Raw genomic sequence first — 27,032 nt, 5'->3', positions numbered from 1 at the left:
GTGCACCGCTAATTTAGCGCTTTTAATGAGAGATACAACCCCTTGATCACTTTTGAAACCATCTTTGGGAGTCGAGCAGCTGCTGGGGGTGGAGAGGGAAGTGCTGCGCTCCCCATTCGCTCCAGGGTCTGGGCATGGAGGTGACGTCCCGGCTGTTTGAGGATGCGCAAAGCCCCTCAGGGGTAGCTTGGCCCTCCAGTCAGCCTGTCCGCTTCTTAGGGCGATGCGGTGCTTTCCGGCTGGAGCTCCATCCCTCCCCCCCCAGCTCACAGGTGCCCATGAGAAAGGATGCCCATCCCGCACCCCTCGGCAGCGCCGGTGTCTGGTGCCATCTAGTGAGTGCCGCTATTGGTGCTGTGCACGACTGCCCAGCCGCTGCCCTAATGGGGTTTTGCTCTGCCCTGCTGTCCCCCCCGTCCCAGCTCAGGAGGTTTCTGCTTGTTTCCTCAGGGAGCTGCTCCCATCGGCAGTGTCAGCTCGGTGGTGCGTGGCATTAGGATCAAACCTCCGGCTCAGCGACACCCATCCTTGTCCCCGGTGGGGGTCCAACTTGAGTGATGCTCATAAAGCAAGGATCTTCCCAGAGGATGTGCAGAGGCAGAGGGTGGGGGACCCTGATCGGGCACAAGGAATTGTAGGGCCCTGCAGCCCAGCAAAAAGGAGCAAGACGTGTCCTACAAATCTCCAGGGTGTTTATTGTCAGGATAGAAATTTCCATATATAAAATAAGGGTTTAAAAATAGCACTACCCTGTTCTCACAATAAAATATATATATACACACACACGTAGATATTTATAGGGAGAATTATTACCATTTTGCTACGTGATTAAAAAAAAAACCCAACCCAATAAAAGAAGATAATGATTGTTTCTAGAAGAATTCTGCCAAAACAGGGATGAGAGGATCCTGCTGCCTGCTCTCCCATGAGCTGCAAACCCACGGCTGTGGGACTGGGGAGCACTCGGTCCACATGCAGTCCTGCTGCACAGGCTCATCCTGCCCGCAGCAGCTCCCAGGGTGCTGCCACCGCTGGGTTTCCTCATGCAAAGCAGCGCAGGGAGCGGTGCAGGGGCTGCTGTCCATCCCAGCTGCATCAGGAGCTGTGTCACAACTCTTCTTCCAAACCTTGCCCACCTTGCCCCAGACCAGCCAGGCTGGAGAGACGAGGCAACAACGAAGGCTGAATCCATTTGTTTCTCAGCAGGGCTTTTGCTCGAGTTCTTTTTCCCCCTTTTTTTTAAAGATTTTTTGTTTTTAATACACTCCACATCCCCTTGGGATTTTGTGATACAAGAACAAGCAACGATGCTTTACATAATCTATCAATAACAATGCCACGTAGCTACTGTAGGTCCCCTCTGAGCCCTGTGACCTGCTGCAAGGATCACTTCTTAAGGGCAATCTGCTTCTCCAGGGCTTCCAGTCTGGCTGTCATCTGAGCAAGTGTGCGTGCTAAGAAAACTGTGAGCTGAGTAAAGAGCGAGAGACGTGCCCAAAGCAAGCACAAAGTGAGCCTTACCTGCACCTGCCAGCCCCTCACCTTGAAGTACTCAGAAGGGACTGAGCTCCCAGAATGGAGCCCATCCTTGATGCTGGCCCCCGTGCCTCCCCCAGCTTGGATTTGGATGCAGCCCCGTCCCTTTTCCCCCCAGTGAGCCCATGCAGCAGTCAAAGGATATTTCTCTCAGTCAAGCTCTGCAGGATGGCCACGGTGTTTGTCTGGAACTGCACCAGCGCCTCACACTCACATGGGCTGCGGATCTCCGTCTCCCCTCTGCCCTCCTCTGTGTTGGAGGGATTTGGGGATGCTCAGGGCACATACAGCAGGCCCTGCTCACATCCCCCCCGACACAACCCCCTTATCCTTGCAATCCTTTTGCATTAACCCCATCTCCAGCTTCCCTTCCAAATCCCTCCCTGAGCCCCACTTCACTATTTACAACAGACGGATGGGATCGGTGGGGGGTTATACCAGCTACCTTGGCCCTGGGGAAGCGCCCAGCTCAGGTCGGTGCCTCTGACTGTCCCTACCAGCATCATCCCAATGGATGTGCCACGGGCTGACGGGCTCTGTGGGCAGAGGCAGGCTGCTGGCTGGGACACCCACCTGGGCAGATGTTCAGCTTGAAGTTCTCCACAAGGTTGGTCATGGTGGTGAAGTCTGCTGAGTAGGAGAAGTGCTGCTCCACCGGCTCAGAGGCGATGGCTCTCAGTTCCTCTTCCACTGCCTTGCCGACACCCACAGCGAACATGACGATACCTGCAGGGCAAGGATGGATCCTCAGCACTGTGCCAGCTGCCCAGCATCAAGCAATCCTGAGTCTGGAGCAAATAAGACTGAGCAAGGCAGGGATTGGTGCAGCAAAAACCCACCTCCCAGGAGCCAACCAGCCAAGGAACCATCCTTGGATGCCAGAAGCTCTCACCTGACTCTTTAGCTCTTTGTGCCCACTCTGAGATGTCATCCTGGGAGCGTCCATCCGTGAAGACGAGCCCGATCCTGGGCACGTTGTGGGAGAGTGGCCTGGCCCCTTCTAGTTCAGAGAAGCTGTGCTCTACCATGTGCTTGAGGGCCAAGCCTGTCATGGTGCCCTTCTCCATGTACTCCATCTTCATCACCGCCTCCTTGATCTCCTCTGCACTGTGGTACTTGTTGAGGGGGAACTCAGTGCGGACACGGCTGGAGTACTGCACCAGCCCCACACGTGTGCCATCAGGGGACACTTCCAGTAGATCCACAATGCGGTTCACAAACTGCTTCACCAGCTCGAAGTTCTGGGGCCGGACACTCTTGGAGCCATCGATCACCATCACTAGGTCGACGTGTCCGGCCCCACACTCTGCAGGGATACGGGATGGTGAGAGGGGATGTGCAGGATCCCACATGGACTGGGCTGAGGCCTGGAGGCATCCCAGGGCACTCCTGGGATCGCCTCCCTCATCCTGCTGGCTGCGCTCATTTCAATGCATCTCAGGGTACCATTAGCCTTCTTGGCCAGAAGGGCACATTTGTGGCTCACAGCCATCCTGTAGGCCACCAGGACATCCAGGGCCTTCTCCTCACAGCTCCTTTGCAGCAGGCCTGCCTCTAACCTGTACTGATGTGTGCAGTTATTCCTCCCCAGATGCAGGACCCTACACTTGCTCTTGCTACACCTCATCATGTTCCTGCCCACCCAACTCACCAACCTGCCCAGGTCTTGTTGAATGGCAGCACAGCCACCTGCAGTGTCCTCAACCTTTTCCCAAAACCCTGTTGGCTCTTCCTCTGAGGACACAAGCCTTATCCACCCACACAGATCCCCTCACAGTGGGCTAGTTTTAGGTGAGCCCTCATAGGTGAAGCCCAGTACTCACTGTTGCACGTCTTCCCATCAGCATGGAGCTGCTGGCCCTCGGGGCACACGCAATGGAACGAACCTTCACTGCTCACACATTTGAACTCGCAGCCGTGATCCACCCCATTGCAGAGGTCAATGGCTGGGACACAAGGCATGGAGAGATGGTTACCACCATGCAGATGGGGACACAGCCATGGCAGCTGCCTCCTGCAGCCCTGTGCTGGACTCACCGCGGCAGGACTTGCCGTCGTGCTGAAGCATGAAGCCATCGCGGCAGCGGCAGCGATGCCCGGCAGGGATGCTCACACAGTCGTGCTGGCAGCTGTGGTTGCCGAAGCTGCAGTAATCGATCACTGGGGAGGGAAGGAATCAGAGAATCACAGAATCATTAAGGATGAAAGACCACTGAGATCAGCTAACCCAACCATCAGCCCCTGTCTGACTGCTCTGGACCATGTCCCTCAGTGCCACATTTCTCTTTTTCTTGAAAACCTGTGCCAACACCTCACCGCTCTTTCTGAGAAGAATTTTTTCCTAATATCCAACCTGAAAGGAGGCCCAGTGAGGGACTGAGAGTCTCTTCTGAGCAAGGAGCAATGGAAGAACGAAGGGAAGGAGCGGGGAGGAAGAGGATCTTACTTGTGCAGCTCCTCTTGTCCTGGTTGAGATGATACCCGGCGCGGCAGCGGCATGAGTATGTCCCTCGGGTGCTGATGCAGTGGTGCTCACAGCCATGCCTGCCGTCAGCACACGCATCGATGGCTGCAGGGAAGCAGATGCTGTCACCCCTCTGCCTTGGTGCCCCACGAGAGACAGGAAAGGAAAGTCCCAGAGTGCAGCTGACACCACCCTGCCCTCCCTGCAGCAGGAGCACCTGGCTGCTGCTGGCCTCACTGGGGCTCTTCCTGCTCTTCCCTCCAAGAGACATGCAATGTTAGAGATAGAGTTAAAAAGGGTTTTTACGGGAACAGGTCTTTCCATCCACGTTGAGCTGGTAGCCAGGGTGGCATTCACAGTAGAAAGAGCTGGGGGTGCTCACACAGCTGTGCTGGCATCCGTGGTCCTGTTCCATGCACATGTCCACCCCTGGAAGGCAGAGAGGGCATCAGAGCAGCCCCCAAGGTGCTCTCTGCCACACTGCCCTATAGAGAGACTGTTAGACACTGATCTAGTTAACTCCGTGACAGAGACCCATAGGACTGACTGCCAGCACACGGACACAGGCACCTCCACATTCTGCACAGGGTTCTGAATGGCCTCAGCTTTCAGGTCTACCTGAGTACTAAATCAATGCTCAATATTAATTAAGTGTTGATAGCTGGAGCTAAATGTGTTGAGCTCAGCTGGAACATGCTGTTCATCAGTGTAAAGAAGCCCAGGCAGCTATATCTGCACATCCCTATGAGCAGGAGCCTGCCGATCTGGCTGGGACATGGGCACTGGAGCCAGGAGGCAATGGGCAATGTGCTGCCAGCAGAGACATGGTGCTGCAGAGCACACCCTCACCCCCATGCCTATTCCTGGTTAGCTCTGCTCATAACGCAGGCCAAGGCACAAGCAGCCTCCCTATTCCCAGCCACTACTAAAGCCATGTCAAAATGCAGATGGGGCTGCATGGGCATCACCTATCCCCAGATACCTGGGGAAATCAGTTCCACATTTCTTCCTAGCTGATCCTAGCCATCACTGTCATTACGTCCTGGCTCGCCGCAGAGCTACCAGAAACGGATGAAGACAAGAATGTGCCTGCAATACTTTTAAAGCTTTTAATCCCACTGCAGCACAGGAAAGGTGTCCCAGGGGACGGCTGCTGGATGAGGCTGCACAATGCAACCTTCCAGCCTGGCAAGGAGCAGGCAAGAAGGCCACAGCTGTGGCTCTCACCCACCGCACAGCTTGTCCTGGAACTGCTTCCCAAACTGCTGGATCAGCTCGAAGGACTCCACCAGGAAGACGTGCTCCTCCAGTGGCGGTGAGGCCATGGCCCGCAGTGAGTTCATGTCAGCCCGCTGGATGCCCACGGCGTAGATCTCAATGCCGGCGTTCCGTGCATGGGCGGCCACCTCAGAGACGCGGTCCTGGGGCCGTCCATCCGTCACGATGATGGCGATGCGGGGGATTTTCTTGTGGGGTGGGCGTGCGCCCTCCTGCACGGTGAAGGCCACGTTCATGGCGTACTGGATGGCCAACCCCGTCATGGTGCCCTGGGCCAGCGGCACGATGCTGTTGATGGCTCTCTCCATCTCTGCCCGCGTGAAGAAGGTCTTGAGGGAGAAGATGTTCTGCACCTGGCTGGAGTACTGGATCACCCCCACCCGCGTGGCGTTGGGGCCCACGTCCAGGTTGCCGATGATGTCGATCATGAAGCGCCGCATGGTCTCAAACTCAAAGGGACGCACGCTGCGGGAGCTGTCGATCACAAAGACAATGTCCAGGGGACCCGTCCTGCACTTCAGGGCTGTGAAGGGCAAGGAGATGGATTAGCCTCGTGGTTGTCTGCAAGAATCTGAGGCATCTCATTTGGCTGGATCCTTATAGGGGATGGAAAGGGAGATGTGGGCAGCCCAGCACGTTCTCACTGCCAAATAAACCTATGGTGTGTGCCTGCTAGAGTGGGACTTGAGACAACAGGAAAGGACACATGCCGTGACACCATCCCCATGGGGAATGGCAGCGTCTCCTCGTCCCCAAGTGCTTCTGCTGCCCTGATCCTGCAGAAACACCTCTCTCTGTCTGGATCTATCCTGACAAGGCTTAGATACAAGTTTAGGCAATGGTGTTTTCACCTCTGCAGCAATTATTCTGTTCCTCCTGCAGCGCCAGCCTCCCACAGTTTCTGGTTTTTACTGCACTTTGCCAGTTCCTGCCCAAACACAGAACTTCTCTCTTTTTTTTTTCTTTTTTTTTTTTTTTAAGAGTAAAGAATAAGACAGTGAAAAGCTCTGCTACAGGCATGCACATTGAGAGCATTGAGCCAAAGAGCCTCTCTTGGATACATGGGTGCAACTTCCAGTGCAAACCGAGAGTGTTTAGCAAGCGAAAAGCCAATGAACATATTTGGCTTGGCTAGTGAGTAGCTGAGCCTGGGAGAATTTGGCCGTAATTGTGAGCAAATACTGTGCGTCCCATTGGGACGATGCCCAGCCCAGGGCTGTCAGCTCTGCTGCTCCCCCGTGCCCAGAGGTCCCTGAGACATCCTGGGCTCCTCTCTCTCTCTGTGGTGCTGCTTTTGAAACTGAAACTGATTTGGCCACCTCTGCCCAGGGAGGACGGAGGCTGCTGGCCCCAGGTTTGCTTTGTCCCCCACCACATTCCTGCCTTCATGCTGCAGGTGGAACGCTGCATTCTCCCGGGGATGCCCCAGTGAGCACGGTGTCTCACCAAGCCTTCCTCCGAGGGGGTCTCACTGCCCTGACACACTCACTCCTCTCTGCTCCAGGCAATTCCCAGCTACCACAGCTCACCTGCAGGCTTCGGTCTGGCTTCCAGCGCCGTCAGGACGAGCAGGAGGAACGCAGCGAGCGGCAGGAGCTTCATCGTTGCTGTGGGAGCAGAGCTGGGCACTCACTACAGGAGGAGGAGATGTGCTGTCAGTGCTCAGCCCCTGATGGCACTCAGTGGGTGCCCGGGCACCGCCAACATACCCAGACAGCGGCGGCAGCTCTGCCAGCCCCGTCCGCAGGCTCACTGCGCAGGGACTCTTCAGCACAGCTACATTTCATTACAGCAGCGACAATCTGCCAAGTGAAAAGCTCTGATTTTCTGCTCTGGGTGGAGCTGGCCACCGGACAAGCCTTATTTTCACTTGCAAACCATGCGGCTGGGATGTTCCGCCAAGGGCTCGCTGCGTAGCCAGCGGACGAGGGGAGCTCTGTGCTGGGAACAGATGCCCCAAAATGCCAGCAGAGGCAAAAACCCACTCAGAAGTGTCTCAGAGCCACTGGAAAAGGCCATTTTCTCCTAAAAGATCCATGAATGTAGATTGCTTTTGGGAAAACAGAAAGCAAAAACCTCCACGTGCACAGGTGGTGACAGTGCCTGTGCAGATCTGTTTGCAGGGACCTGGGTGAAAGATGGTGCATTTGGGGTGGGATAACTGAGGGATGGAGATTTTGACCAGCTATCCGAAACCTCCACTTGTGCTTGCCTCCCCACCTGCCCATTTCTTGCCTTGGCTTTTGGGTTAGGGTTAGGTGCCAGCCCAGGTCAGAGCGCACTGAAAGATACGGCAAATGCTGCAGGCTGCCAAACAATGGCAGCAATGAGAGCAAAGGCACTGCTTGGGCACTGGCAGGATACCCTGGATCAGTGGGGGACCCAGGAGCCCCATCCCCAGTGGGAAAGCCAGCGGGAAACCCAATGGGAACAGGGAATACCACAAATAGAGCCGCTTCCCCCAGAGACAGGGAGCAGGCACGGGGGTGGGGCTTTTTCAAAAAGCACACTGGAAATTTGTTTTATCACTAGTTATTGGCTGCTATTTGTTTAGCCCCGTGAGGTCTCAGTTGTAATTCATCACCAGGGTTTCCACTTAATTGCTGAGCGATTATGCACAGCCCTGAACCTGATGTTTCTGACAGCGGGGATGCTGATAATAGGTTGCACAGCTGTGTCCTAACGTACTCTCTGGTGTTCACACCTGAAAAATATTGAAGAAGTTGGAAGGATAAAAAAGGGCTACAAGAGGATTCAGAATTTCGGTATTACTGTGCAAGACCTGCAAGAACTTCAACTCGGTCGAACTCTGTGCCCCACAGACAGCACCCAGGTGAAGCCAAAGCCCCCTCCCAGCTTGGCTGGCTTTCACCACTTATCTAGCAGAATCTTTTTAGTCCAACATGTGCTTTTTTCTTTTATTTTTTTAGAAGACAGCACTCCCCAAGCACTATATGTTTTGGGGTCAGTTGTGCCACCTATAGCATTTCAGCAGATTGCTCTCCCTGCAATGGCAGGCTGGCACCCAGCCATGTCTCACAGCATCCAGAGTGCTTCAAAGCCAGCGCAGAGGGAAGAATGAGCTCCTGGGCCAGGAACCAAGGAGGAGAAAACCAGTCCACAACCGATTCTATTTTTAACAGCATCTGAGTGTTGGATGAAGCCTTCACACTCCCTGTGGCCAGAGGGGCTGTGGGAGAAGCACGGCACGATGGCACTGCCATGCACCCAGCAGCAACAGGGCGTTGTGGGGCAACCCTGCTTCAATGCGGCGCCCAGCAGCAAGGCTGATGGGAAGCAAAGAGGGAGGTGGGTGGGAAGCACACGGCTGGCAGGCAGGTGCTGTGAGGCAAGGCAAACAGCACGGGGACCTTGAGATAACACAGGGCTATAAAGGAGAAAAGGCCTGGGGGGGTGGGAGGGAATAAGCACTGCTACAGCGCGACACCCCGCAGCGTTTCCTCATTTTTCAAAGCAACGCAAGGAGAAAGTCAGCCTGCCGTTCTGCCTTGCAGAAGGAGATGGGGTGACAAAGGGATGAGCTGCATGTAAAGGCTGGCAATGAGCCCAGCCTCCTCTCGGCCCCCCTCCTGCTGTGGGACGAGGAGAACCAGGGATGGACCCCCAGAGGCAGGCAGGTAAGGCAGCCCCAGGGTGCTCCCCCACCCCCCGCCACCACTGCACTGCACTCCTGCCAAGTGCTGAGCCTCCGGGAAAAAAACAGCCGCCTCGGGTTTCAGCCTGGCCTCCTTGGCAGCGCTCTGCTGGCCGCAGGTTCACAGAAATGCTCGGAATATTCCCCTTCTGATTCATCCGTGCAGGTCGGACCTGGGCGCATCCCGCCTCGGGCAGACAGGGAGCAGAGATCTGTAGATTTGTGTCCTCCCGCCTCTGGGATCGGGGCTTTCTCAGATGGTTTGCAGGGGGGATGAAGCTGGTGGAGAAAGTGGAGGTGAATGGTTCGAGAGAGGGCAGCACCTCATAGCTCGGGGGAAATCCTGTCCATGGGAGACCCCATGGTTCTGGGCCTTAGCTGGGTCTGAGGCACAAATCACACTGAAGATGAGCAGAATGGCAGTGGTGCACGGCGCCGATGCTGTGTGAGCTGTCAGATAGCAGCACCTATGTCTGTGCTGGGATTTTTGGATGATGGCAGCACTGGATGCAATATCCCCACCACTCATGGGACTCTTTGTGTACTCTGCTTCATTCCATGCCCATTAACAGAGACCCAGCAAGGCAGCTTTATAGGGCATAAATCAAATCCTGTCTGGCTGCGTAGCAGAAATGCTAAGTCACAGCTTGAACCTGTGATGGAGCACCTGGTGGGAAGGCAGGGCCAACCCCAGGGGAGCTCAGGTGTATGTAATATACCTGAATGACCAGAAGGGCTGGAGCTAGGATCCACCCCTTCCCAGATCTCATTTAAGGGGTGGCATGGAGGTAAGGGTATCTTGCTGGAAATCCCTGTGTACCTGAGGCCTTCTAAGGGTAAGCAGATTCTTTCCTTTGTTTCTGTGTCCATGGCTGCCTCATTTGAGCATAATCTTGCTTGCTCCAGCCTAGGACTTTGCTACTATGCTGTCATTGCTGTGCTTTGAGGCTGTTGGTCTATAAAGCACCAAAGAGAACCTAGAATATGCTCAGGACAGCACCACAAAGCCAGCGGGAGTGGAGGATGCAGCCATAGATAGCCATGTGTATCTGTCTCTGGGTTCATGCCCTAAAGAACTGCCCAAAAAGTGCAGATGGGACAGGGAAAGCAAAGAGAAGCATGCACTGCCCCAGACATGAAAGGCAAGGAAGCAATGATAGCTTGCATCAACCTGGAGACACCTCCTGATGTCAGTCAGGTTGTGCTGTGCAAACCCCACTGAGCCCTGGCATGTTGTGTGTATGTTTGCGAGGCCCTCATGCGGTGTGGATGGCTGAGGCCCAGGCTGGCCCTGGAGCTGCATCCATACTATGCTGGAGGGCTGCCCAAAGGTTGGTTTCTCTTCCTTGGGGCTGGAAAGAAGCCCAATTTCAAAGCAGAATTATATTTCCCAGCTCCCTTCTTTGAAACACCTGTGTTCTTCTAGAGCATAGAACCTGCACAGCAATTCCCCTTATATCCCAGCATGGGAAACTGAGGCACAGAGTCAAATCCAAAGCCAGCTGTGTTGCTCCCTGTGTGCCACAGACCAACCAGGTGCAGCCTGAGGGATGCTGGGCTCCATACCTGCCCCCAGCCTGTGGCTGCCTATGCCCTGAATTACTGACCAATAGCCCCTGGGGACCAGTCTGCAGCAATGGTCTTGCACTCACCCCAGCATTGCTTACACCCTCCTCCGGTGCTGCAAAGCCCTCAAGGAAGGAGACCTTTGCAGCATTCAGAGCATGGGAGCACCTGGCATATTGAGACCAGAGAAACAGTGTGAATTTCTAGTCTGCAAACAAGAGAGGATAAAATGCTTTTTCCCCTCCATAAGGACCGGCATATCCTTGGTTCTTCCCAAACGTGTGGGAGAACAAGAGCAGGCTCTTTCCAGGACATCGCAGCACTCTCTGGTTACAGTGCTGTGGCAGCTCCTCTGGGCCAAGTGCCACCTGGAAGGACACGTTGTTTGAAAGACAAGGCTGTACTCAGCACATCGTGGCTTCAACCCCAGCAGGAGTTCAGTAACAGGAAAGACTTTCTGGATGCTGGACAGACTTCCCTGAAAAGGTCAGTTCCTATTCTATGAGGCACGTAGCAGTTGGCAGCTTCCCCATCAGCTTGTATGTACCTGCAAACTAAACGTGGCCTCACACGTGTTAAAGATCTGGCTAAGAGGACAACACCAGGTGGTCACCCAGTCCTGCTCCTGCCTGCTGTTTTGAGCAAATCTGGATGGACCTCGGAATACTTTTTGATGTTAATGAAGAATGGTCATTGAGGAAACATCCACCTTGCAGATTCTCTTTCAAAATCAGGTGCTCATCTGCTAATGAGTCCCTGGAGGGCAGCTGGATTGAGCCTCAGGCCTTGGAGAAGGGGAGGTCCGGGCCATCCAGAAGCTGAGGCAGCAACCCATAGCCCAAATCCTCAATCTGGGAGGAAGGTGTTAGAGTGCATATTTTCCCCAGAAATATGCGTGTTCGACCACAAAGGAAAAAGAAGTGTCCTGGAGCAGCTCACGGACTGGTGTGGTGTTTGTGCTGAGCTGCTAAAGCAAAAAACCAACATCTTTAAGCAATGAGACGGATAGTTTCCAGGAGAGTATGTACCTCCTGCAGCTGCAGGAACCCCTATCCCCAGCTGACCTCTGTGAGCTCCCAGGGCACAGACAACCACTGCTATTTCAGCCCCACAATCACAGATCCACTGCCTGACCTCCTTCTCTAAATCTTTATATCAGATTTCTCGCTCTGGAGACGTGACTCAATGTGTTGGCATAAGGCAATGTGCCAGAATGCTACTCATGTGCCTCTCCCCTTTATCCTACCCATCCTGCTAAGCGTTTAATTGAAATAGCAGAAAATGAGCAGTGCTTGGCTGCTGCAGGCAGAGACTGCGCAGTCCTCCTCAAGACAGAAGAGCAAGCAATGTGGTTGAAGTGTTTGTCTAGATACTCTTCATGTTGGCAATCCCAAAGATAGCATGGGAAAACCCTTCCATATAACTTCACAGCTACCAGCCCCCATGGATTTGTCCCAGCTCTCTGCTGAGGCAACTGTCCCATCAGGGTAGTGATGTACAGAGAGCAAGGGAAAGGCAGACTCCTGCAGAGTGGCTAACCCAGCTGACCGGCTCCTACTGATTCCTATGGCTACGGGCCATGGATTCCTATGGGTCTGCAGAGTGTAGATCAGGATCCTGTTACTAAGGGGTGGCAATCAGCTGGTGAAACAGAAGGATGCAGCCCAGAGATGGGAATGCTCAATGCCTGGGGAGGAACTGAGGCACTGCCACCTCTCTGCAGGGGACCACAGCAGATCCCTATAGAGTTGTGCACCGGGGGAACGAGTACATGATGGATTCATGCATGCAACCAAGGACTTGCAAAGCGGGAAGTCAAACCCTCACATTCAGCCTGGGCAGGGGAGGGAACAGAAACCCAACTGCTAGCAATGTTACTTGATGCCTAAAGCCACGTCTGTGCTGCAAATACTGACAGAGGGACAACGCTTGCTCAGTGGAGCTCTTATGGTAGTGGGGGCTGTGCTTTGGTGATCAATTTGCTTCTGTTTGGACCCAAAGTGAGGAAATAAGAAGGCAGGAGGTACTGACCGGCCACAGGAGCCACTCAGCCTGCAGCAGGGCTGGAGGAGCCCATGGGATATGTGGCACAAAGGGGACTCTTTCTGCAGCTGATTTTTGTACATTTCTTTATGAGTGCCACTCAATCATTTTTGTTGTGATTTCCCAGGTTTATGCAGTGATGGTAGGGCCCGTCTGTAGCTCGTGTGTGCTTATTGCTGCCTCTCTTTATGTTTCAACCCCATTCATCCAGCATTTATAAATGGTATTTTATGAGTGCTGAGTTCTGAACCAGGCAGGCACGCCGCTCGGAAGGCGGACAAAGGGGCCCCTATTGGAAACTTTTAAAATGCTCAAACAAAGGCTTCTCTTGAAAACCTTTAACCCCTAATGCCAACCTCGAGGGAAATGCTATGCTGTGAGTGCTCAGAGCACACACGTCCCGTGATTGCAGAGTGCCTACATCAGGCAGCCAACACGGCTGCATCTTCTGGTGCCTACCATCACCAACAGTAGTAAATCCCAAGCCCAACTTGCAGTAATCTCACAACGTTTAGTTAATGCTTTAAGAGGAAAAAAGAAGTTAAACTCCCACAGAAATGAACAACAGCTTTCTCCTGTTGGACGCAGCAGAGCTCTGTCTGCTTTGATGGAAAGTGCCATTTTACTACAAACCCGAAGGACTCTCACACGCCTTCCAGATGGGAATTCGTCTTTCAGATGAGGCCGGATTTATCCCAAGAGTTAACTCTGCTCTTTGCTTTGCCAAGTCCTGGTGGCAAATAGCAGGGCTGAGATCTGAGAGCAGATTTCTCCCCACACACAGGCTTTCTGCCTGGATTGGATGCCAATCTAATGATATTCCCTAAACAGATGGCAAGAATCTGCTTGTGGAATACGCTTTCTACTTGTTACTGAGAGCCTCCAAGCTGGCTGCCTGCAACCGATGACTCCTGTTCTCAGGAAAACAACAGATAAGGAAGATTTTTGTTGTTGCTATCAAGAGATACTACAAAGGGTCCCACAGGGAGGACCTCAGAGTAATTCTGTATGCAGTCTGGGCTTGATGGAGGCAAAAATCCTGCAAGCTTACGTAGAAGAGGCAGCGCTGTGAATGGGCTCCTGTCTTGGAGCCCACTCCCCCCTCCACCAGTCCCACAAGAAGTGGCGGATTCCTTTCAAGTGGCAGAGCCCTCCTTCCTTCCTCTCACCCACACCAGCTCCTGCCTGCAGGGCAATCTGGGAGCTCTGCACCCCTTATTCTGCAGCAGAACGAGGGGAAAACCCCCAGCAGAGCACATGCCATCACACTGCATTACCTACTTGGACAGCTGCATGCCAGTGCAGAATACTCTGCTTTTCCAAACAAGTTTTCCCATGTAATTGCTCGTAGCAAATACGCCCTGGGCTATTTTTTTCCCTGTGAAACAGTTGGAGTTATAAGGCAAAGGTGGGTGATCGCTTGTGCGAGCACATTCATGAGTACGCAGACACACTCAGGCTGTGCACAGACCCAGCATCCCATGAAATGGGGCAGAACTAAATTCAGCCCCATTTTTAAGCTTATCTTTTGGCAGGATTTTGCTCTTCTGGTGCGCAGCGTGCTTTGCCCAGGTGTACGAGAGCTTACTACTCTCTGCTAAAGGAGATCCTCGCTTGTATAAGCGAGAACCTGCCCGAAAGCTGGGCAGCGGTGAGCAGGGCAGGCAGAGGGCGAGCGGTGCTGCCCCGACAGCAGGGCAGGGCTTACAGCAGCACCCACTCCCCAGTGCCGTGTGCTCAGGTGGATCAGTGAGCGCTGCATCGAACCACAGGCAGCAGAGCTCAGGGATCTTGACTTGGGGATAACCCCGTGCCGAAGGGTTATCCTCTCCCCATTCTCCCTTTGCTTTCCGCTCATTCCAAGGGGGCACCCGGCACCCCAACCCTCCATTCCGATCCAAACGCCCCCCCCCCCAGGAGCTCGGGGCTCGCTCTCTCCCCTTTCCCTTCCCGTAGGTGCGGATGCAGCGGAGCCCCTCACTCACCCGTACCGGCCGCGGAGCCGCTCCCCGCCGCGCTGCTGGCTCAGGTACGTGCGGGGCTGCGCGGGGCTCAGCGCTGCTGCGCGGCATTTAACGGGGCGGGGGGAGGCGGGGCGGCTCTGCTCTGCTCGGCCCGGCCCGGCCCGGCGCAGTGCGGGAGGAGCTGAAGGACCCCCCCTCCACCGAGGAACGTGGGCACAGGTGGAAGCGCGTCGCCAAGGGTGGGTGGGCGTGGGGCTGCGTGAAAGTGATTGCCGACAGGAAGAGGCTTTCTGGATTGGGTGGTTTATTTTTCTCCCTTTTTCTGCTTTGCGTCTCCCACCAGCTTCAAGAAAATCTCCCAAGCGCCCCGCGTCCTTCCTTCTCTTTGAGCACCATTGAGTGGGGAGTTTGGAGAGCTCTCTAGCTGGGACTGCAGAGCCTCTGGTCCTGCTCCCAGCAGCATCAAGTGATGTAGCAATGGTGAGCATCACCTTCAGGCACCTGGGAACAAAGCATCCCTGCCCCTCGTCTCAGCACTCACGTTACACAGTGGTGGTGGGAGCCACTTCTAGCGCCGTACAGCACCGGGCTTTGGTGCTTTAACAGCACTTCCCTCCCTTTTTGTGCTAACAGAAACCAGAGATAGGGCAACCTCAGTGTATCACCCGCGTTATCGGAGCTCTCTGGCAGCCGAGCCAACGCTGTGTTACCAAATGGGGCAGTGGTGGGGCAGGCGGGGACCACCCCTCCTGAGCTCCGGTCCCCCATAGAGCTCACCCACCCTGCTCTGCTGTTTGCTGCTGGCGTGGTCCATAAATCCCCCAAGCCCAGAAAAGGCTGAATTTCACTTGTGTGTGCAGCGCTGAAAATATAGGATTTATAAATACCCGTGCATATACAAGGGCTTGCGGGTTGGGCTGCTCTGGATTAAAGGAGGTATTGAAAAATGAGGGAAGCCAGAAACTGCAGGCTTCTCTTTCTGTGAATTCTAATGGCTTTTCCTTTTGCATAAACATCGTGTTGAGCCCATACCCAGGAGCCCAGCAGGCATTTTCTCCCCTGCTCTGTACAAAATACAGCCCAGATCTCCAAAATGGATATGCTTTATGAGGATATTTGGTTTCTCCAAGCACAGGAAAGTACAACAGTACTCTGTGGCAAGCTGCAGGGCAGCTGTGCTCTGAGCAGAGCATGCAGCAGCCCCTGGGCAGGGAGAACAGAAAACTCAATCTTGAATTCAGAGTTAATCCCACTTGAGGGTGGTGTTAAAGTTATTATATAGGCACCACTTGAAGACCCAAACAAGAGCTGGTCGGATGGTGCTCCGGTACTCTGGGTCGGGTGCTTTTGTTCTCAGTGGAACCAAGGAAACTGCACCCATTCCTGCGGTACGTCCAAACCCAAAGTGAGGGCAAGGCCAGGCTATGCAGGGCGAGGAGCAGGCTCACAAAAAGCAGCCCAGGGGAGGTCGTGGCCTGCAGAGCTGAGGAGTGCCCTGCTCCGCTTCCACATAATACCCAACTTTGTGCGTTGGATTCCCGGCTGAGAGCTCAGGCTCTGAAAAGAAGGCTTTGAGTGCAAGCAGTGCTGCTAACATGACACTGAACTAACACTGCACTACAATCAAAGCATTTCAATAATTTAATATAATAAATGTCAGAGGGAGTGAATGATTCCCTGTAAGAGGCTGTAGGTGCCAGAAGGAGCGGAGTGGGTAGCTATGCCCATTAGCAATGGCCCTTTGACTTGCTGAGGGTAAATGTAAACCAGATGATGGATGCTGGGTGGTCGTCTCTATGGTCAGAATGGTGAGCACTGCTCAGGAGTGCATCACTGAGGCAGCATAGCCCCATAAGTCAGGAGGGAATGGCTGAAGAGAAAGGATAAAGTGAAGAAAAAAGTTGCTGGGTAGTTCTTCCTGCTGCTAGATGTCAAACTGCAGTCTTTTTACCTGCCCTTGGCATGCACCTTCCAGCCTGAAGCAGAAGGAAGGTAATTAGTGCAGATGGGGCTCTAATAGGTGCTGTGCAGTCACCCAGCACTGTGCCTCTGCGTTACACAGGCTGGGAGGGAGCGGTGGTACCCACACAAGCCTGGCCCTGCCCCAAGCTGCTGCTGCAGGAAGCTCTGCAGAGCAGGATTTGCTTCTGACTGTGCTGTCAGCACACGTCTTAATTCACATTTTTTGGCCAATATGCTGCCGAACACTCCCTGCCATTGCCTCACCTTGGTGTGAGGCTGTTCCATACCCTGCTAGTGGGTGAAGCCACAGGCAAAGCCTGAGGGCTCTGGAGCAGCATCTCCCTGCCCTGTGTGAGGCTGTGGGGCAGCAAATCCAGGCTGTGCTCACCCCACAGCCCTGCAGAAGGCAGTGAGCAGCCCTGGGTGCACTGTGCTCAGCAGAACCTCTGTCTTGTAGGTCCAACCCATACCAAGCTGACCTGCTGCGGGATGGCGTGCGGAGGTACCTGCAGCTGCCAGCAGAGCAGACAGTGCTCATACTGCATGCCAAAGTCGCCCAGAAGTCATATGGCAACGAGAAAAGGTAGGAGACGTCTTCGCCTTCCCAAAGCAGCTATGCAGAGCTCAGCTTGTGAAAGCCCTTTCATCAAACCTGGTGTGGCAATGATGTAGAATTATAGATTTAATGTATCCCCTTGCCGTCCATTCATGATCTTTTAGCACCCAAAGCTACTGTTTCACCCCCAGGGACTGAACGATGGGACGCAGCCTCCCCACCTACACGAACCTGGAGCTGGTGCTCCTCCTGGGCTTCTTCGCCCCAGCAAGGTCAGGGAGGTGGGTAAAATGGGAGAAGCCATTCAGGTCTTGCCCTCTGAGCATGAAATTGCAAAGAGGAGGGGTTGCTGCTTTAAGGTCACGCTGGGACTTTTCCATCAATGGCCATGGTCTCCCAGAGGCTATTTTTGAAAATCCTCTCCACATTGCAAGAACGCCTTGAGGTTCTGGCTTGAATCTCCAAAATTGCTACTCCTGAGCAGTGACGTCAGCTGTGGCAACGGAGTATAATTAATCCTCCTTTAGTCTTTGTGATATAAATAATCCCCCTCTTATTAGCCCTACCTTTAAGGCTGAGCTGCCCCCAGGTTAAAGATGAAAGGTGCTGGTCTGGTTTCCTTCATGTCCTCGTGGCCCAGAGCTGGGGAAGGTCTGTTTAAACAAACCAGGACCCCAGCACTTTAGGGCTCCAAAATATCACCTCCCCGTGCTGCTGGCATTTCACCTAGTATCAATAGAGAATGAATTTGCACCATTCACACGAGTGCAATGACAGTGGAAACCCAAATAAAACACAGGAAAATAGGTTTCCAAAACGCTGGGTATAGATTTATTTGCGTTGGTCTCCAAATCTGGCTGTGAATGCAAACTCTGTTCCTGAGCTGCTGAAACTCCACATTCCAGGCGGGCAGAGCACAGAGCTCAGCCTCTGTAGGGTTGGGCTGGGGGGTTGTGGGACCCCCACCCCCTCCTGCTGCTCAGTCCCTGCCCTGTGCCCACCAGCAGCACCCAGAGGTGGGACAGCAGCACTAAGCCAGCTCTGGGGTTGCTTTGAGGCACCTATCTCTGCCAAGGAGACCTTCTCTAGGTGCAATAACAGCACCTTCTACTCTCTGCAGGTTTTTTTGCCCCCCACCTTGTGTTTACCTGGGCGGGCCAGGATGGAAGTTAAAGCAAGAACAGCTAACAGGTACACACTGGGGGGCAACCCTTGCCTTCCCCTTGCCTTCCCCTTGCCTTCCCCTTGCCTTCCCCTTGCCTTCCCCTTGCCTTCCCCTTGCCTTCCCCTTGCCTTCCCCTTGCCTTCCCCTTGCCCTCCCCTTGCCCTCCCCTTGCCCTCCCCTTGCCCTCCCCTTCCCTTCCATTTGTCCCAGCCAGGGACGTGGGAGAGGCAGGGCTCCGTGTGTGGGGCTACATGGGGCTGGACACCATGGGCAGCAGCCTGATGGAGACACAGAAGCTCAGCTTTGAGGAGCAGCCGGATGCAAAGGTACAGTGCTTGCAGCCTGCTCCCCTCTTGCAGCACAGCCCCCCAGCACCATTCCCACACATATTGCATGCAGAAATCCCAGCCCTTCTAAAGTTCAAGAGCTTGAGATGAGATCTAGCATCTTTTGATAGGGACAAGAAGAAAAGTGTTGTCTGGGGTCCCCAAAGAGCACAAGGTCTGAGCTGGGCCAGAAATATTACAAAAAGGGCCTTTGTTTGCAGTGCTGGAGCTGTTGCTAGAGCGTGGCCTATCAGCCATCCAGCCTGGGTTTGGAAACCCAAACCTGGGGCAATCCCTCAAGTGATGTGGGATAAATCACACATAAACATGAATTTCCATGAGGAATTCTCTGCCCCCAGTGTAAATAAAGCCACTGCTGATCCCCAGCTCTTCGTTGCACCTGTAATAACATCTCTGGTCATTTCCCCCTGTAAATGAACCCAGGGCTCTTTCAAAGGGCACCATTATGTCCTGTCAGCACGCTGTGCCCGGGCTGGCGGTGAGGAAGGCTGGAGGGACCATATCTGTGCCTGCTGCTCCCAGCCTACATCCAGCAACCGCTCCTTCTGCCCTCTGCAGGGGTTTGGCTGTGCCAAGGCTCTGTACATCTCAGATGCGGATAAGCGCAAGCATTTCCGCCTGGTCCTGAAGCTCTTCTTCAGCAACGGGCAAGAGATTGGCACCTTTCACAGCAAGCTGATCAAGGTCATCTCTAAGCCCTCGCAGAAGAAGCAGTCACTGAAGAACACGGACCGTGCGTATGGAGTTGGCTCTGCCAGGGAGAAAGCAGGCGTGGGGCTGGGTGGGGTTGGTTGGGGTGGGATGGGATGAGGGGGGGTGGCATAGAATGGCATGGCGTGACGTGGCATGGAGCAGAGTGAGATGAGATGGACTGGAGTGCAGTGGGATGAAATGAGTTAGGACACTGAGTGCTCACGGCTTGGCTCCAAAGCGGTCAGGGCAAATTCAAAGTCCATGGGTTTGAATCTCAAAAGATGCACTTGGGCAGAGGTGATGTCTGCTTCCAAAGGGTTGACCTATTGCAGTGTATAATGTACTGATGCCATAAAGAGAATGGCAGCTAGGAAATGTTGGTTCGTGCAGTGCTGGTCACACCAGGACCCAGGACTTGTCCTGTCCAGCTGCAGAGAGCAGCAGGGTTGTGGTTCCAACACTAACCCAGCCACCTTCCCCTACAGTGTGCATTTCCTCAGGCTCCAAAGTGTCCCTCTTCAACCGCCTGCGCTCACAGACCGTCAGCACCCGCTACCTGTCGGTGGAGGGAGGAGCCTTCATCGCCAGTGCCAGGCAGTGGGCAGCCTTCACTCTCCACCTGGGTAAGAAGCTGTCCCCAGGGCTGCCTCCCTCCAGCCTAGGCTTACCCAGCCTATGCTGGTTCCCAGGGGCTGAAGAACTGGGAGTTAGCTGGAGGTCTCTGCTTGTGATGGTGACTCTGCCTCTCTCCTTCCTGCAAAGCTGATGAGCGCTGCACCCAAAGTGAGTTCCCCCTGCGGGAGGGATACATCCGCTATGGCTCTGTGGTCCAGCTCATCTGCACGGCCACCGGCATCACTCTGCCACCCCTGGTAAGGCTCCATCCCCATGGGAATGAGCAATGGGCATTCCTGCTCCTCTGCTGTTCCCCTGAGCTTAGGGGCTCACAGAGAGCAATGCGGGCATTGTCCCTTCGCTTTCTCCTCCTTTGCAAGGGCACACAGTGCTCTGTATGCTTGGGGACACAGGTGGGGACAGAGCACTCCCCAGCCCCGTGCTGACCATCTGCCTTGCAGATCATTCGGAAGGTGAGCAAGCAGTATGCTATGCTGGATGTGGACGAGCCCATCTCCCAGCTCCACAAGTGTGCCTTCCAGTTCCAGGGCAGCGACCGCATGTACCTGTGTCTGTCCACAGAGAAAGTCATCCAGTTCCAGGTACAGGGGGCCGAACACCCCTGGGTGCTCCGCATCCTCTCTCTGAGCTCCTCTGCTTTGCTCCTAGCCAAAGTTTTTGCAAAGATCTCCACTGGGACCAAATACCAGGTGTCATGGCACTGGTTGCCCACTGTCCCCACCATGATGTGTTCAGAGCTGTGATGTTCTCTGCAGGCATCGCCATGTCCAAAGGAAGCCAACCGGGAGCTGCTGAATGACGGCTCCTGTTGGACCATCATTGGCACTGAGACGGTGGAGTACAGCTTCAGTGAGAGCCTGGCCTGTGCTCGTGAGCCTGTCAGCCCTGTGCCACTCATCACAGCGCTGCAGGTAGGCATGGTTCTGGGTGCGTGATGGATGTGGGCTCACCTGCTCCATTGCTGAGCCCTGGCACCTCTGCTCGGCTTCTGGTTTGAGACACATGGAGGAGAGGCAGAGCCCTGTGCCCACCGTGGCTCTGCCCCATGCAGCTCAGTGGCGGAGGGGATGTGGCCATGCTGGAGGTGCAGGGAGAGCATTTCCATGCTCACCTCAAGGTCTGGTTCGGGGACGTGGAAGCAGAGACGATGTACAGGTGAGGGGACAGAGGAGCGGCTCCGGGTTTGGACATGGCCTGGGGACCTTGGGGACTGGTGACAAGTGGGCAGGGAGGAACAGAACCATGAGACAAGAGGGGAGGGTGCTCCTTGGCCCCATCTCCGCCACCACGACCCTTTCAGGTGAACTCTTGTTTTACTGTCCTGCTCTCAGGAGTCCCAAATCCCTGATGTGTGTCGTCCCTGACATCTCTGCCTTTGGCAGCGACTGGAGGTGGCTGAGGTATCCCATCACTGTCCCACTCCTGCTGGTCAGGGATGATGGCCTCATTTACTCCAGCTCCTTCACCTTCACCTACACCCCGGAGCAGAGCTTCCTTCCAGGGCAGCAGGCCCCTACTGATGTCCCACAGGACTCAGACACACTGCTCAACAGCATCCACCAGGAGTTCACCAGGACCAACTTCCACCTCTTCATGCAGAGCTAGTGAGCTGGGTGGGCAGCATTCATTGCCAGCAGCCCTGGGGACAGCAGTGTCCCTGTGCCATGCTCAAGAGTCCCCTGTACACCTGCTTCGTCGTGACCTGCTGTCTCTTGTAACAGCAGAATCTCACATATGGGCACCAATAAATCACACTGCATGGATTCTTTACCAATTCAATGCTGTTTTACTGGCCCTCGGGTTTTATCTCCTGTGCTGGCACAGAGCATCCCATCTCCCCAATGTGCCCCTTGTCCGTATACCCAAAGGCCATCAGGGACAGGAATGATGAATGGGACCTTAAGTGTTATTAATCTATAGGAGGAATCTCTGCTCTGCTTCTGCACCGAATCATCCAGCAGCTGAATATCAGCACTAGATTATTATTGATTTCTTTTCCCACTTAGAAACCCAAATGGCATTATTTCAAAGGGGGGGAGGGTGGGGAAGAAAGGAAAACTCTTCCCAGCAGTCATGTCTCTGCTGAGACAAAGTGCCCAAACTGAGGATCCCTCTTCACCCCCCAGAGCATTTTCTTCATCTGCACGGGGAGCTCGATGGTTAGGCTTGGGTCGAGGGCTCAGTCCCCACCCGCTGTGTAGGAGCTGCAGCCACAGCCCTTCCCCTTCCTGTGCACCACTCCTGTTTGATGAATGGAAAGTGCCCCCTGCCTCGTTCAGCAGCAGCCGGGTCTCGAAGGGCAGGAGGAGCGGTTCTTGTCGACTTGAAGGGCTTCGAACGAGCTCACGTTGTTACTTTTATGGCACACGCTTTGTTGGAGCTGCTGAGAAAGAACTGAGCATCTCCGGATGATGGCAAAGCCTGAGGGCGCTGGGAAAGCGCAGCACCGTTCCCGGCACCGCACGAGGGAGGCAGAGCTGAGAGCCCCTTCAAAACATCGAGAAGAAAATCACAGCTTGTCACTCTCCGCCCTCCGGGAGGAGAGCAGCTGCCGCCACCTAGCGAGCCGCAGCCGGGCTGGTGCGCACCGTGCCGACAGCATCCCCCCAGGGGCAGCGCTGGCCCCAGAGCTACGGATAGGGCCCAGAAAACCTCTGCTGACTTATCCTTTACTGACAGAGCCACAAATAACCCAGCAGGGTGGCGGGAGGCAGAGCTACGCCAAGGGTAAGAGAAGCAGAGCTGAGGGATGCTGAGGCACTGCAAAACGGGCCGTCCAGAGCCCACTGCGCTCCTGTGTCTGCAGCTCTGAGCTCTCAGCCCTGCCCGTGCAGACAGAGCGTGTGGAAACTTGGGATTTGGGTTGTTTGTTTTGCTGTAAAACAGGCAAAGTTTGAAAAAACTCCTTGGGCTGCCTGCAGTGCAGGGAAGGACTGAACCCCCCATTGGTGCCCACCAGCTCTGTGTCAGGGCTGTCCGAGGGCCCAGCCCAACTGGCCGGGGGGATCGGGATGGGAGCTGGGCTCTGCAGGGGGTGCTGGAGGAGAAGCAGCAGCAAGAGGGCTACAAACCTGCAGGGCTGTGCCCAGCTCCCCCCACACAGGGAGGTTCTGCATGGTGAGGATGGCTGGGAGCAGAGATGTCAGCATGGGCTGCGTGTCAAATAATACTAATAATTTTCACTGCTTTGATGTTTGAACACAGTTGAATGCAAATGTGATCCCAGAGAGGTACCTGGCCCTGGGAGCTGAGCTTCGGCCAAAGGTTTCTAAGCCAGACTCTGCCTGCCCCACCACAGCGTCACTGCCTGTCCCAACACAGCATTTCCAGTGCTGTGAACAGGGCATAAGGAAAGAGGCTTTAATAAACAATCTCCAGCTTACAGCAATGCTGCAACCCCCAAAAAAGCAGGCTTGGTACTGGGGCAGGGAGAGATTTGCTCCATGCTTTCTGCAGTGAGGATAGACAGACCCCAAAAGAACCAGATAGGGTTTGTCTCACCACTGCCACCACGATCCCCTGTCCCCCCACATCCCACTGGCACAGAGGTGTGTGTGCAGGGAGCCCCAGGGCTGTACTGGGGGGGAGCAGGCAGCTGTGAAGGGCTCTTTGTTCCCCGGTGTAATTATACCTGAGCAGGGAATAGGAACGTGCTGAAAACTCCTTGCTGGGCGTTGCTGCAGGGAGCTGTGGTGCTCAGCCCAACACTGGCCCCATTGTTCACTCCATGTTCTGTGGGGCTGCTGGCCCACCTCGGCCCCCTGCTTCCCTGCTTTTCCTCCAAATTATCAGGCGGTGATTAGAAACCAGCCCTTTCCCCTCTGCAATGTCAATATTGGGCCAAATGCCCTGAAACTTCCTCCTGGGGGGGGATGGTGCAGAGCAGAGGGCTGTACTGGGGGGTGAGCAGTGCTCCTGCACCAGGAACACTCCATTCCCAGGGACCAGCAGAAGCCTGTGGGGTACAGAGACCTCTGGCACTCCCAGCCCTTGTGCTGTCTCCGCTCTGGCTTTGTACTGAGGCTGCACCTCTGCCCAAGGCTGCTGGATAGAGACCCAGACCTCACAGCCCTAGGTGAAAGCTCAAGGGGAGGAGTGAGGCTTTGGTGCACCTTTGAAACAGATGGATTTGGAAGATGAACCGGCAACCAGGCTGGCAGCACTGCTGGTCATGGTAGCCCTGGAGACCCAACTGCATCACCTCCCCACAGCCACACAGTGCTGAATGCACAGCATGCACCCAACTGTCCTCTCCCGTATTGACTCCACATTATTAAACTGACACTGTTCCCAGGACAAATGCATCTTTTCCCACCTACACATTTCCCAAGCCATAGGGATTCTCTGCTAAAATATCTACCTGCCCCTTCTGGTTCCTGTGGCCCTGGTCTGACCTCAAAGCTGCTCAGTGATGCTCAGCACAGCAAGGTCAGGATGATGTGGTGGAAGCAACACCTGTACCCCACTGCCTTTTTGGTGCCTTTTGCAGAGGAACAATGCTTCTTTGCAGGTCCTGGGCATCTTTCAGAGCATACCTGTAGCCCTGCCATGAGCTTCAGCATATCATAGCTGACACTTTGCTAATGTTTATCCCTTTTCTGAGCCCTTCCCACCATGCACTCTGAGTGAACTGGCTGATAAGTACTCAGCCATAATGACGATATGAGAGTTCTCTGCAAATCCAGGCCTGAAGCTGTTACCTGCTGGGGGCTCAAAGCTTTAGTTAGACTGATTTTCTTGCAATACAATGCCCCCCCCCCCCCCGCAAAAAAAAAGTAAAAGGGAAAAGGAGGATGGGGGGAAGGGGGAGGGAAGGGTGAATAAGGAAAAAGTAAAAAAAAAAAAAAAAGGAAAAAATAGAAAATGAAAAAAGAAGGGTAAAGAGAAAAAAAAGAGAGGAAAAAATAATAAAAAAAGAAAACCCTGCGGGTGCGCACGGTGCCAGGAGGGGGCAGCAGCCACACAGCGGAGCGGGGCCTGGCAGAGCCCCCGGGGGGGGGGGGTAAATGGGGTCACCCGGCTAAGAGCATCCCGGAGGAGCCCACCCCAAAGTGCCCCATCCCGCAGCAGAGGGCGGCAGTGCTCAGCTTTAACTTCAGCGGGGGTTCTGGTGTAAGAGCAGAGCTGCACCAGGAGGAAACGCGACCGAATGACAGCCGGGAGGGGGGGGTGGGTTCTGCAAAGCATCACTAAAGGGCAGTAGGCAGCAAGGAGCAGAGCCTGTGGGTGCTGCACCCTGTGACCTGCAGAGCCCATCCAGAGCACTGTACAAACAGAGCACAAGGGATTCCTGCAACTGAAATGAAGCCCTAGGGAAAGGAAGAGACAGACAAATGCTGTCCTGAGGAGCAAGGCCAAGAGCCCATCCCAGCTGTTGGAGGCACGAGAACACAGAGGATGCAGGCATACATCACCAGGTCCGGACAAACAGCAGCTCCCAGGAGCAGAGGTCAGCCCAGCCCAGTAACACCTGAAGTCCTGGACACAGAGCAGGAAGCAGCAGCACAGAGCCGGTGTGCATCTGCAGCCCTAGGGGAGCACACAGACTGCTCCCAGCTGCCCAGAGCAGGAATCCCTAGCAGGGAGAGAGCAATTGGATTATTGTCCTTGAGAAAATCTATTTAAACACTGCACTTCTTTGGAGACTCAACACTCATCCCAGCAAGCAGAGCCAACCCCATCCTTCAGGAGCACCAAAGTGCCAGGGCAGAGGGGCTGGAGAAGCCAAACTCCTCCAGGGCTTACCAAAGAGCTGCTCTGGGGTGAGGTGGCACAGAGGACACATGCTCCCACCTGGAGGCCACGCTAGATCCACACTGTTTGACTGAAGGACTCAGCACCAGGTTGCTCCAGAAGCCCAGCCCTGTTCTCCTACAGGGGCAGCTCACAGGGCAGCAGGAATGGGGACAGTGACAAAGCCCCTCTGAGCTGCAGGGCACTGCCACACCACTCCCAGCACGCCTCTCCCTTTGGTAAACCAAGGAGTTACACACACAGGCTCTGTTATCCAGTTCCCAAAAGTAATCCCAGATCAGAAACAGTCCAAGAAGCCAATTTTAGAAAGTACCAGTTTATTTGTGGAGAAAAAAAAAAAAAATAGAAGTCAGTAACAGTGGAAAATCCCCAAGAGCAGTTACACGAGAGAATTGAAATATCCAGAGAAGCAGACACTGTTTCTGCCTTTGCCTTCCTGGCAGCGCTGTCCATAGGCAGTGAATCCTCCCTCTCCTTCCTACCCTACATCCAACTCTGCATAGTTTTTAGAGCACCCCAGAGCCTGCAACTTCCAAAAACACGTGCTGGAGGAGGACCCTTGGGAAAGCCCTCCCAAACTCATATCAACACATTCCTGCCTGCTGCTCCAATGCAGCATCAAGGAGCAGCCGCCACCAGCTAAAGCCCCATTTCTTTGTGCTGTTGCCTCTAAACATCTGGCCACAAGCCCCAAAGTCCTGCTCAGGAGGCTTGAGGAGCTGTTTAGGTTACATCAGCTTCATGCTGCCTGCCCAGGTCGGGCTTCGAACTGCACCAAACAGCTACAATCCTGCACCACCACTGCAAAGCACAGACACAGGACGTGCACTGCACCCTCTGCTCTTGGAGCACTGGGAATGGGTCTGAGAGGTAGGAGCTACATACAGGGTATGCAGTGCAAGAGCCACAGCTGGGAGCTGCCACCCAGGCAGACCCAATGCCCACCTGCACTCCAGGCAAGATGCTGGCCAAACAGCAGTACAAAACAGACCAAGCCTCACAGACAGCGAGGCTGCTGAAGGGTTCCCTCCAGCCTTCACACTTAGTTGTATATTTCTCTGTAAAAATATAATAGAGCTCTATAGGACTGATTATAATATATTACAGGCTAGAAATACTAATCTTTCCCCTACTTCAATCATATAATGAATCCAATTTTGCATACAGATTAATTCTAAAAGTTATTGCCTTGAATTTATAATTAAAATTCACAGAATAAAGCTTAAATAGTTTCCACAGAGACTCATTATATTAGCATTTTACATAAGAAGGATAAAAGTCACCAGATGCAAAGAGCAGCCATTCCAGAAACTATAAATAATTCTATTTAAAAAAAATAATAAAAAAAAATCAGAACCTACATTACAGAAAAACCATAAATATCTTTACCCTCTACAGTAGCTGCTATAGAAG

The 27,032-nt window shown here is 54.1% G+C and overlaps 2 protein-coding genes across 3 annotated transcripts; one reads left to right on the top strand and one right to left on the bottom strand.

Annotated features, from left to right (window-relative positions):
* Positions 1 to 675: 675 nt before the first annotated feature.
* Positions 676 to 14,619, bottom strand: MATN4 (matrilin 4). Its single transcript, XM_085241469.1, has 11 exons — positions 14,528 to 14,619; positions 6,808 to 6,910; positions 5,232 to 5,801; positions 4,307 to 4,429; positions 3,983 to 4,105; positions 3,574 to 3,696; positions 3,360 to 3,482; positions 2,429 to 2,842; positions 2,110 to 2,262; positions 1,682 to 1,786; positions 676 to 1,445 (listed from the first exon to the last, which is right to left on the bottom strand). Exons 2-11 carry the CDS (start codon positions 6,878 to 6,880, stop codon positions 1,387 to 1,389), a joined length of 1,866 nt encoding a protein of 621 aa, XP_085097595.1. The 5' UTR covers positions 6,881 to 6,910; positions 14,528 to 14,619; the 3' UTR covers positions 676 to 1,386.
* Positions 8,712 to 21,628, top strand: RBPJL (recombination signal binding protein for immunoglobulin kappa J region like). 2 transcript variants are annotated; one of them, XM_085241470.1, is made up of 12 exons: positions 8,712 to 8,916; positions 14,499 to 14,571; positions 16,926 to 17,051; positions 18,145 to 18,215; positions 18,400 to 18,515; positions 19,095 to 19,269; positions 19,715 to 19,852; positions 19,992 to 20,101; positions 20,306 to 20,446; positions 20,621 to 20,776; positions 20,917 to 21,020; positions 21,197 to 21,628. In XM_085241470.1, the coding sequence occupies exons 1-12, from the start codon at positions 8,895 to 8,897 to the stop codon at positions 21,468 to 21,470; spliced, it is 1,506 nt and encodes a 501-aa protein (XP_085097596.1). In that variant the 5' UTR covers positions 8,712 to 8,894; the 3' UTR covers positions 21,471 to 21,628. The 2 variants fall into 2 exon arrangements, with proteins under 2 accessions (XP_085097596.1, XP_085097597.1); XM_085241471.1 differs by lacking the exon at positions 20,306 to 20,446.
* Positions 21,629 to 27,032: the final 5,404 nt, after the last annotated feature.

The sequence above is a fragment of the Meleagris gallopavo genome, chromosome 22 (genome assembly GCF_905368555.1).
Source record: "Meleagris gallopavo chromosome 22, MGAL_WU_HG_1.1, whole genome shotgun sequence".
In the NCBI taxonomy this organism is placed as follows: Eukaryota; Metazoa; Chordata; class Aves; order Galliformes; family Phasianidae; genus Meleagris; species Meleagris gallopavo.
This window is presented reverse-complemented; position numbering and strand designations above follow the sequence as displayed.

What these genes read in the sequence shown, in the direction of transcription:
- MATN4 (XM_085241469.1), bottom strand. Translation starts at nt 6,880, where the DNA reads ATGAAGCTCCTGCCGCTCGCTGCGTTCCTCCTGCTCGTCCTGACGGCG. An exon ending in GTTCCAGGACAAGCTGTGCG is followed by an intron (nt 4,430 to 5,231) that starts GTGGGTGAGAGC and finishes TCTGCCTTCCAG; the next exon opens with GGGTGGACATGTGCATGGAA. An exon ending in GGACAAGAGGAGCTGCACAA is followed by an intron (nt 3,697 to 3,982) that starts GTAAGATCCTCT and finishes TTCCCTCCCCAG; the next exon opens with TGATCGATTACTGCAGCTTC.
- RBPJL (XM_085241470.1), top strand. Translation starts at nt 8,895, where the DNA reads ATGGACCCCCAGAGGCAGGCAG. An exon ending in AAAGCAAGAACAGCTAACAG is followed by an intron (nt 18,216 to 18,399) that starts GTACACACTGGG and finishes CATTTGTCCCAG; the next exon opens with CCAGGGACGTGGGAGAGGCA. An exon ending in AGCCTTCACTCTCCACCTGG is followed by an intron (nt 19,853 to 19,991) that starts GTAAGAAGCTGT and finishes CTTCCTGCAAAG; the next exon opens with CTGATGAGCGCTGCACCCAA.